The sequence below is a fragment of the Alosa alosa genome, chromosome 13 (assembly GCF_017589495.1).
Source record: "Alosa alosa isolate M-15738 ecotype Scorff River chromosome 13, AALO_Geno_1.1, whole genome shotgun sequence".
Lineage (NCBI taxonomy): Eukaryota > Metazoa > Chordata > Actinopteri > Clupeiformes > Clupeidae > Alosa > Alosa alosa.
Window position 1 is genome coordinate 28,555,151 of NC_063201.1, and position 10,974 is coordinate 28,566,124.

Here is a 10,974-nt window from a genome sequence, read left to right on the forward strand (position 1 = left end):
AAGTCTCTCTCGCCGTGCTCCAACTGTGCTGAGTACTGCTGCAGCAGTTCCGCGTCATTGAGTAGTCCGTTTCTTTAAAGTTTATACTCACACTATTTACAAGGAGGACTTATTAAACATGATACATGATATCCTTGTTTTTTGTTTTGTTTTATCATTGTGGGTGTGTCTATGTGAAGTTTGTGTGTGTATTCTTGCGTGTGTTTATGTTTGTCTTTGTATGTGCACTTGTATGTGTGTGTGTGTGTGTGTGTGTGTGTGTGTGTGTGTGTGTGTGTGTACACACCAACGATTATGCACCGGAGAGTACACACGAGATCTAAAGAGAGAAGATCACAGGGCCACACGCATCAGCAATCCCATCAATCCCCTCTGCCAATCACGGCAGTCATACGAACGGCGTCATGACGGTGGAGGAGTGTCGCAGTCCCTGGATGGCGGCGTACGGGCCCTGCTGGAAGTAGTGGTGGTAGCGGGGCATGTGGAAGGAGGGGAAGGTGGGCCCACTGCCCTGCATGGAGCCGGCCAGGGCCGAGGGCGTGAGGGGCACCCCCAGGCGGCTGTAGGGGGGTAGGGAGCCCTGGATGGGGTGGGGCAGGGGGCTGCCCAGGGAGGCCGTGCTGGAGCTGATGGCCGAGAGGGACTGGGGGTGCTGGAAGCCGGAGAAGCCCGAGGTGGTGGTGACCCAGGAGCTCAGAGAGAGGTTGTCTGAGGCAGTGAAGGCTGAGCCTGTGGGACAAGGTACATTACAGCATAAACACATTCCTCACAGCAAACGTTTTGTGTACTAAAATCATTTTGCAGTACAAAGGGCATTATTTAGAAAGGTTTATTACAATATAATAAAAAATATATATATAATAATTATTATCATTATTTATAAGTATATTATTTATTTTTATTTATTTATTTATTTTTTATTATTTAATACTTGTAGTAACAGTAGTGGTAATAGGGGAATAGCAGTTATACGGCCAGTAGTTTTAATGTATGAAATTCACTGCGCCTTTGGTAATCTTTCTAAGGAAACAGAGAGAGAGGGCCTTACCCCTGCCATGTGCGGAGAGTCCGTCCTCGCCGATGCCCTCCTCCTCGCCTGCGTATGTCCTGATGGGTGACCGGGCGTATGAGTGCTTATGGATCAAATTCTCAACACTTTCCCTGCATCAAAACCCAAGAGACGAGCCCAAGATATATCTCTACTTTCACAGAAAATAAAATGCACACAAAAAGCTATAGGTGCTTCCACCCAAAGTAATGCTGGATACAATGGATGGCATTGGTGATTACACCGGACTCATGCCCCTAGCAGTAAGCTGCAAGGGCTGTGTACTGACCACTAAGCCACTTTAGGATAAAAAGGGACACAGTGGAATATGTCTCTTTTGCCGATAATCAGAAATTGCAATGACCTCACCCCCCACACACAAACGGCAAACATCAACATTTAGTCACATCTGTATCGTGAGTAATTTCTGCTTATTTACACACATTTTTTTACACACATGTTCACACAGTCGTACTGGAGAGATTCTACACTACACCACAACACACAGCTCACGACACGTCACGTAACAAAAATAGCATAAACAGACACACAAAAAAGGATCTTTTAGCACCCACAAACAATACTTGAAAGGGAGGGTTTTCAGAGAAAAAAATCACACACACCACCAAACACACACACACACACACACACTGCCCTTGTTCCTTTTTTGATCTGTAAGTACATTAGTTCACGTTCGATTAGCCTCTCCTTAGGCAGCCCCCCTCCATGTATGGGAGAGGGCAGCACAGGCCTAAGAGTCCCCTGCATCACAAGGGCCCATGCGTCCACATTACGGCCCCCCAATTAGGTTAGGAAAGTGCAATATCTGTCAGCGGTGCAATACAAATATGTGTGTTTTTATCAGCGGCGCGCTGGCGTGGAGGGGAGAGGGCCCTCGCAGCTCCTGCCGGCCCTGCTACGTGGGTGGCTGGTTTCAATCAGTCACAGCAGCCAATCGAATTATGCCATGTTTTAGTGCAGCGGCCGACTCCAGACTAATGCGATTTCTGCAGCTCCCCAAAGATCAATTGATCACATCTAATTCACAGCCTTCCCAAAAAACAGGAAGAGTGAGAGAGGGAGTGTGAGTGTGTGTGGGGATTTTTTTTTTTTTGGTGGTCTTTTGGTTGTCAGGTTGGAAGTGGGTTGTATAAATGCATTTAAGTACTGAATATGTGAAAAGGTACTGGCATACACACATACACACACACACGCACACACACACATTCTCTCTCTCTCACTCGCTGTCTGTCTTTCCACTGTAGCGCAGATATTTTCCTACACCCGAAAGCTTGGCACGCCAGCCAGTTAGACACACACAACCACCCACACACACTACTGTAGTGCAGATGTCATCCCCGCCTGCCCAACACTCTCGCATTCTTATCGGATCTGGGTCAGAAACAAACACACATTAAAGAGAACAGAGAATTCTTAGTACCTCTCAATGTCCGTGAGTCTGGAGGAGTCTCGGAAGCCTTTGGCAAACGGGTTGCTGTCAATCTTTAGCTTGGTTATCTGTGGAGCAGGATGCCAACAACAAGATTAAAACTCATTCTTTCTATCTCTCCTACTCTCTCTTTTTCTCGCTCTCTTTCTCATTCACACACACACACACACACACGCACACACACACACACACACACACACAAATTCAAACATACACACGCACACACGCACACATGCACACACACACACACACACACACATAATCAGTCACTCATATGTCTGCACATATACTGGTATGTGTACAACACTCCTCCTCTGTGTGTGTGCCTCTGTCCCTCTATCACTCTCTGCCCCCTCCAACTCCCTTTTCTTCTACCCCTCCATCACATCATAACGCCTCATGTAGACTAAACAAATCTGGGCCACTGTTGGCCTCTGGGATGCTGCGTCAAAAGCCCACTCGCATGCCTACTCCATCCCAACACACAGAATGACCATAAACACACGCAATGCTCCTCAACCATTCTGTGTACAGCTTTCAAAACTTACGATAAGATGCACACAGACATATACTGTCAGCTATGTGCGGCATTAAAAAAAATAGAAGGATTGTCAAGCTTTCCAAGACAGGAATTGGATGAAAGTAATTTGCTATACTGTCACTAACAAGACGTCTCTTTCATTCGTGGAATGCCAGTTCAAAAAATAATATTTCAAAGAAAATTTAGATGATCTTAATTCTTAAATTACTGAATAATAAACCATCAAAGTCAGAAAGCCTCAATGCCACCAATGGATTACCCTGTTTGAATGACAACATTTCAGCCCTTTGGGACAATAGGACAAGAGTTCACTAAAGAGCTTTTCCTTTTTCTTTTCAAGATTTTGTTATGAAAATATACCACTTAATGGTCTTTATTTCCTTGCTGACCTCAGATGCTGTCACCTTTGAACTCACCAGCTGGTTCTGGTAGGCGGTGACGGCCGTGAAGACTGTCTCTGTGAAGATGAAGGTGCGGAACTCCTCGGACTTGAGATTGAGCAATGAGGCGGTGTGGTCCTTCTTCTTGATGATGTGGACCCTCGGCTGGTACTTGTGCATGGAGTTCAGAATAATCTGCAAAGGGGTACGAAAAAATATTTTACCAAGACATCACTATACCAACTAAATATTCAAATATGATAATCTGAAGCTCCCTCTGAATCAATAGCTATTTGTGTGTGGTCCCAATATGCAATAATAATTAATAAAGTTGTGGTTTTGACAGAAATAAACCTTTTCAAAGACATGGTTACAAAAAATGGCAAAAATATGTTTTCTTCAAAAAATGTCAAAACGTAATATGACATAGCAGTGTATAACAAGAAACTAATTCACATCCACTATAATTTTGAGTTTTGGTGAATGTGAGAATGACAGAAATAAATACATTTTATTTAGAAATTAAAATCAAACCAAAAATGTATTATAACTGTGTAATATAATTATATCATAACAATGTCCTAACCCTCAGTGTTTCCCATTCTGCACATTCAATTTATTGTAATATTATTCTTCCTTTAATATTGTTATTTTTTTCCATTTTAAATACGGAGCATATTTAGACCTTTCATATACTAGGATTTGTGCGTAGGTCTCTGATTAAATCAAATTCTTTGCTGTACTCCTCCAGGAAAAAAAAGATTAATAAACAATCAGTCACTTGTATAACAGATCAAGTTATTAATGAGTCTGAAAAGTCAGTATTGTAGACAACTGGCAGAGTATACATTAACATCAGCATCAGCTATAATAAAACAAGGACCTCAAATCTTCCAAACACAGATAAGAATTTTCTAAATATTTTCTTTTCAGTTTGTGAATTCTAAATTGTATTTCCAAATGCCTATCCTGAAGAATAAATATACAGTAGCCTACTGTGGAAAGGTTTTATTTCTCTGTCTATCCCCTACATTAGTGTGTCAATAAAAATATCACAAAATTTAATCACACTGATTTTGTAAATTGTTCAATCAATTTAGTTTCGTTTTATTGCACTCTAAAAATATTGATAATTGGTTAGCAAAACTATGTATGTCTTTTTCAATGGACCATTGCATGCATTGTAGCCTACAATTTCAAACGTGCCGAACACTTTTGTTTTAAATTAATGATAATAACTGTATAATAGGCCAAATACGATAATAGGCTAATCTGTCGATATTTTCTGTGCAATTACATTTACTATGTATCCTTACTATCCATTTGTGTTTTTAAAAACCTGCCAATTTTTAAAGCGTTTTTGTGAATAAATTCGTTAAAATAGCCTAGGTTACATTTTAACATATAAGGAGACACATAGGACAATGCGAAAAAAACATAGGGAAAATATGCTGTATTATTAAGAATACATAATAAGGCTGTATGTTTAAGCTCTTTTTTGCAGACGGAACATTTGCGCTGTTATGTCGAAAGCCCCGTTATTTGCCCGACTTCCAAAATTACATGCATAGTTTTAGCCTACATGTCATTGGCTGATCTGTTACGCATAATAAGCTGAAGTCAAAAGAAAACGAATGACTTAATGAATAAATATAGGCCTTTATCAATAAATAGTATTATACATACATGTCCGTGTTGGTCCAGTTCGTTATTGGTGAGTTTGACTTTTTCGAAGGATACCATCTGTTTCAGTAACTGTTCCCCAGTAAAAGGAGAGTCTGGATGGACATACAACCTGCGAAACCATGAAATGTAATGCAAATTACTTAATTAAAATAAAGCTTACATAATTGGGTAGGCCATAAGATATGTTATTACTAATATGGACTATTGTTTTTTTTTTTTTCAAAGACTAGGCTAAATGTAGACATTTGGAATCACATTTTTCTCTAATCATTTAGGCTACATGAGTTATTTATTTTAATTAACATAAAGCTATATCGTTTCTGGGTTAAAATAGTAGATAATAGAACTAACGTAGTTGAAACATTATTTTCGGTCGTAACAACAGGGGAATGAATTATCGGTGAAGGGGATGGCGCAAATTCAACTCACCTTGCTGGCAAGGGGGGGTCAGCTTTCCCGGCCACGAGCCACGATGACCGGTGGTAGGCATAGCGATATCTCTTGTTGTCCACTGGAACAATGTCCATCAACACAATGTATTTGGCGTCAGGGTCGACTCCAGAAAAAGACACGCGGATAGTTGGAAACATTCTTCTGTAAGAGGGAGGAGGCCGGGTGATAAAAACGTTAGTTAAAAACGACAATGAATCATAAATAACTATATTTTCGTAGAACTCCTGTCTTCCCGGCCCTCTTCCGTGATGGTGGTGTTAGATCATAGACGAAGCTACTTGACTATTTAGTAGGCCTAGGCTATCCAAGTTCAGCAGATGTCATGTAGACCTAACTAATTTTTCAGTTTAAAATGATGGTAGTGCTAGCCTAACAGTAAGCCTGCATGATATGTGCCATATAACCTATCTTAAAATAAGCTATTAAATGATATTGCACATCGACTTGGTGCATAACATCATAACAATGTTCGTGATAATGTCTGTGCGTAATTAAATGCGTAAAATATTTTGTGCAGGAAAAAGCTGGTTTTAAACCTCTTCACCTGTATGACACATAGCATAAATTATTAGGCTATGTTTACACAGAAGGTTTATATTTAAAGGACCATCCATATCATTCAAAATCATGCTGCGCCCAGAATTACAAAGTTGGCGTCAAAGGTTGCGTGTGGCTTTCAAAATAGGCTTTTGTCGTATGTTGTAGCCTTCGATAGGCCTTACAGGTGGTATACCATTACGCTCACCTTCCAGATTTGGTGATGATCATTTCCGTACCGAGGTCATGAAATTTATCCCAGAGCTCTTTGGTTTCCAGGCTGCAGGAAATTTTGGCCATCTCCTCACTCGGCACACCGGGAGTGGTGGGAATGAGGGGTTCGGTGCACACCGCCGGAGCCGGGCTGTTGAACTCGCCGTGAGACTCCAGGGAGGGCATATCCCCCAAGCTCTGGTTGCAAGAGGACTTCTCCACAAATTGTTCTAAAAATGGAGAAGATACTGTATATGACGCACCTCAACTAATTCGGTCCGACCTCCAAAGTCATCACTGAGACAGTTGAAGTCCGAAATAAGTCAACTTATAATTTGCTGTTTTGCGACACGTAGCCTACAGGCCTGTTTTATGTCAGGCCCACATTATCATTAATCTGCTCCGTGCTCACTGTCTGTCACAATATGTTTACAGTCAACGGTGGCCTACATTTAATGTTGCTTTTTATAAACGTAACATTTTAATCTTTCTTTAAAACTATATGGACATGCTATTACGATACATTTCTAAAGTAGGCTTTTGCACTCCTGAAAATATAATGCTCCTGAAAAAGAATGCGTCTGTATTGTATTGCATGTAATAGGCCTTTCGGTGCTTCACCTTGGACCACTGTGTTATAATAATGTTGTAGCATCCCAAATTCAAAAAGTGACAGTAGGCTATACCGATAGAAATCTTGTCAATTTTATTGTATAAATAATAGAAGGCTACTGTCATTTATTGGAACCAAGCAGAGAAAGGTTTGGTTTCAATATGCTGGAATCCATTTGGCTAGAATGACGCACAACTTAGGATTCAATTTATCCTTTACCGAGGTATTTTAATGCATAATTCAAATCAGCAAACAGAGAGGTCTCATTTTCCAGAGAGAGAGAGAGAGAGAGAGAGCGAGAACATAGGCTATCGCAAACATGTTGACTGTTGCGTGTGTAAAAAGCGCTAGCCTCCAGGGAGTCCAGGCCTTGAGCTGCAGTTTTACAATTACATGTTATTTCAGAAATTGTATTAAGATGCGCTTTGCTTAGGGTCATGTCTTTCGTTTACATAACCCATTTATATGCGTGGTAAAATGTTCATGTGAATTATAGCTGTGGTTCACAGATTACGTGCTCCCACATGTAGCCAAAAATAAAACGTGACAACAATCTGAATATGATTTGTAATTTTCATGAGCTGTCCTATTACATTCTGTTTTTAAGAGTTTCTTAACTTACCCAGTGGTTTGATTGTGTTTTCCTCCGCTTCCTTGTCTTTAGTTTTCCCGCTGGACATTAAAGCGGCTATGGAGAACGCATTTGCCCGAGAGGAGAGCTGCGGCTTCGGTGAGGCTGTGTACTCCATGGCGGTAAGATTGTTCTTGCGTTCTAACGCGTAAATACCCTTTCCGGTGGATTGTCAGTAGACAATGGATCATCTAAGGAAGGCACAACTGGTTTCAATTGTACCACCAGTTGCTAAAGACACATATAATGTACAGTGGAATCTGGATAACACGAACAAATTAAAGCGCTGGTGTAAGTTGAAACCAAATCGGCGGAGACATAGCGCGATAGCCTTGACAAGAACCCTTATGTTGGTCGGTCTGAGACAAGATCCTCATTGCGTCCGCTGGACACTCGCACTCCACTTAATTTTCAGCCCCCTTTCAGTGTGGTGCAGCAATCAGCCAATAGTTGTTTCGCTGTCGACGTCACTGCTGCCCAATGTCCTGTGAGTTGAACCTCAACAGAACACTCCTTCAAAAACAGCTTTCCTGCCCATTAAAAAATCCGTCAAAATGAAGAATCCGCAGTTTGACACTTAAACACCTGCCTGATGGTTGGAAACGCATGACATGGTTTGATAAAAACGAGGCAAGAAAATTAGAACAGTTCAGTTTGCACAACCCACATTTAGGCCTAACTCAGATAGGGCTTTATGAGAAACGTGTCTGATCGTTTATCTATAGGTAAAATCATTTGGATACTCTATCAAACACACTTTTATACATTTATGAATAAATATATTTAAACGTAGCCTATGAAAGCTTTGAGTTGCCTAATGTAAAATCACTGTACGCCACTATATCTGAAGCTTGAAGAAGAAGATAAAAGCTAAAGTAACAACCCATAGTGGTATCCATTTATAGGGCTTGCTGCGTAAAATATAGAACAAATGAACTGCATTGTTATTTAATTAACTTTGTTATTATTATGTTAAATATTAGGCTACTAATATAGGCTACTATATTCTATAATATTATATTGGGGTATTATTATTAGCCCATTTTTATTATTACTACTACTATTATTATTATTATTATTATTATCGTTATTGTTATTGTTATTTAGGCCATAGCTAGCTAAAGCTCACGTCACACGTGACATTGCCTCTATATCTTTTATCGTCTTTGCTAATTTTTCTTTGTCCTTTTGAACTGGACAAGAGCGCAAATCCTGTCTAGACGCCACCTCAAGCCTTCTCGAGCGCTAGCGCATTTTCCCACTCTTTCCTGCCAAAGGAGCACGTGCCTTTCAGGCTATTAGCGTTGCCACACAGTTGACCTAATCAGCAAGTCCAGCTTTTATGAGGTTATCAGTTGCATAAATAATGCCCTGAAATGCTCTCATATAAATCCGGGACGATTAAAACGCAAACGCATAGAATGGACTTTAGATTCAAGCCTAAGCTACTGTTTTCTTTATTCACATTTTTTAAAGTGAAGATAATTTCTCTTAGGAGTGTTGTCGTGACCGCAGAACAGGTTTTGGCTGATAAAGTTGGCTTCCAAAAATGTCTGTCATTGTTTCACTTATTCATTGACCCTTCTCTCTGACACGCACACGTCTTCGACCGTCTTGTTGATTTGTCAGAGCAGAGCCCTTGCCCATATCCAATTGAAGCGACTTGGTGTCGCACTTGCTGCTGCACAAGCCACTGTGGTGGGGATATAAATATATATTTGAAAAGCGCTGACTCCTGTGTTTTTCTCGCTTGAGGAATCACCTCTCATCCTCAATGTCACTCACTCTGGGTAGATGGACGCATATATACACAAGAACCCCACATCCACAGGGTCTTAAACCTATTAGGCGCCTCCCAAATGCAAATCCAATGCTGCAGATATATTATAAGGGGACCTGGGTTGACAAATTAGATTACCTTGCAATTGCCAGTGGATAATGTGCTAAAAGCTTTCCCACTTAGCGTAACTCCTTACTGAATATTATTCACACATTGGGGGCTGGTATGCCGGCCGGCCGAGGGCTTCTTAAAGACATAGTGGGCCTTAACAAAAACACAGAGGTCGTTGTCACCGGCTTTAGGCAAACACTAGGCAAAAAACACTGCTTTAGCCTTTGCCATGTGTTGGTTGATGTCTCATCATTTGCGAAGTATCATGTAAATGCAATTAGTGTGACAAAAATCAATCTCAGGATTTTAAGTGCCAGTCGTTGAAATTCAGAAAAGAAAAAGAAAATAACTTAGCATGGACTATATGCGATGCGTTAAACTGTTGCGCCGAAGGCCTCATAAGAAGATTTACAAAGCATCGAAAGTCCAAAGGTAAATGTATCTCATTTATGCGTCAATAAACTTTCTGCCGCTCTAAAAGTTGTGATTTTGACATGTCAGAATAGGCTAGTATTTCATCTATCTAAATTATACAGGCTGTTTGTTATTTTCGATCATTCTAGACAGAGAGATGATAACTGCCTAGGTTATTCAATACATACCTTCAAAATAAAATTACAGCTTTAACGTTGCGAAGTATATATGATACAGTAATCTAATCAACCAAATAGCCTAAATTATTGGCGACCATACAGTTACATGAAATGATAAGTGTGATAAGAAATTGTAAGAAAAATGAAGACTGATATAGCAGTGGGAGTGTGAAAGATATAAAAACAAACAGCGTTATAGGCATTATAAATGTATGTCTCCTTGTCATTTTGCTGACTTTTATCTAAATCGAAATAGCGTTTTTGTCTGCAAGGAAATATTTGAAGGGTTGTGTGTGCGTTTGTGAATGAAGATTCTTGGCAAGTTGTTGGTGCACCGACCTTACAAATGCTAAATGTATGATGTATTCAACAGATGTGAAGTTTTATGGAAAAGACTTTCAGTGTCAGAAGTGTTAGGGATGTCTGACCTAATCCGTAAACCTTAAATTAGAGAAAAAGTAAAACATTTTGATGGGGGTGGGGGGGTCTCTCTAACATTTCCCACAATCATCTACATCTACATCTTATTAAAACGTTGTCTTTAGAGTAAATGAGGCTGGATTTAATGATTTGCACATATCTTTGTGTTTATGTGCTTTTATTTTTAGCATGTTCTATAATGGCATGGAGATGCAGACATAATCTCCTGTCCTGTGGTGATTCAGCCAAAGCTTGACCAGCTCAGCGCTGAGCAGGGGTGCATTAAGGAGCGCAGTGTCGTCTCTCTGTTCAGCTAATTGCAACCTGAGATGGAAACAGCCGAACGGGCAGATTGGAACAAGTGTGATAAGTTGCCACTGTTTGAGAGATGACCTTGAGATTCTGGTGCCAGGCCCCTCGCTCTGGCCTCACCAAACTGTTAAGAGCAGACGAGTGGTGGTCTGCCCTCTTTCAGCAGTGAAACACCCCCACATGCCCCCCACCCCACCCCACCCCAC

General features: G+C 40.6%; 1 protein-coding gene across 3 annotated transcripts; it reads right to left on the reverse strand.

Annotated features, from left to right (window-relative positions):
* Positions 1-228: 228 nt before the first annotated feature.
* On the reverse strand, positions 229-7,931 carry tbx20 (T-box transcription factor 20). 3 transcript variants are annotated; one of them, XM_048262108.1, is made up of 8 exons: positions 7,544-7,931; positions 6,304-6,538; positions 5,535-5,699; positions 5,106-5,214; positions 3,456-3,614; positions 2,490-2,566; positions 1,049-1,107; positions 229-729 (listed from the first exon to the last, which is right to left on the reverse strand). In XM_048262108.1, the coding sequence occupies exons 1-8, from the start codon at positions 7,668-7,670 to the stop codon at positions 389-391; spliced, it is 1,272 nt and encodes a 423-aa protein (XP_048118065.1). In that variant the 5' UTR covers positions 7,671-7,931; the 3' UTR covers positions 229-388. The 3 variants fall into 3 exon arrangements, with proteins under 3 accessions (XP_048118065.1, XP_048118064.1, XP_048118063.1); XM_048262107.1 differs by having other exon boundaries at positions 1,049-1,161; XM_048262106.1 differs by having other exon boundaries at positions 1,049-1,167.
* Between the last annotated feature and the right edge of the window lie 3,043 nt (positions 7,932-10,974).

Coding starts and splice junctions, on each gene's coding strand:
- tbx20 (XM_048262106.1), bottom strand. CDS start 7,670: ATGGAGTACACAGCCTCACCGAAGCCGCAGCTCTCCTCTCGGGCAAAT. Junction 6,539..7,543: donor AAACACAATCAAACCACTGG/GTAAGTTAAGAA, acceptor CTCCATTTTTAG/AACAATTTGTGGAGAAGTCC. Junction 730..1,048: donor ACTCTCCGCACATGGCAGGG/GTAAGGCCCTCT, acceptor CTTGTCCCACAG/GCTCAGCCTTCACTGCCTCA.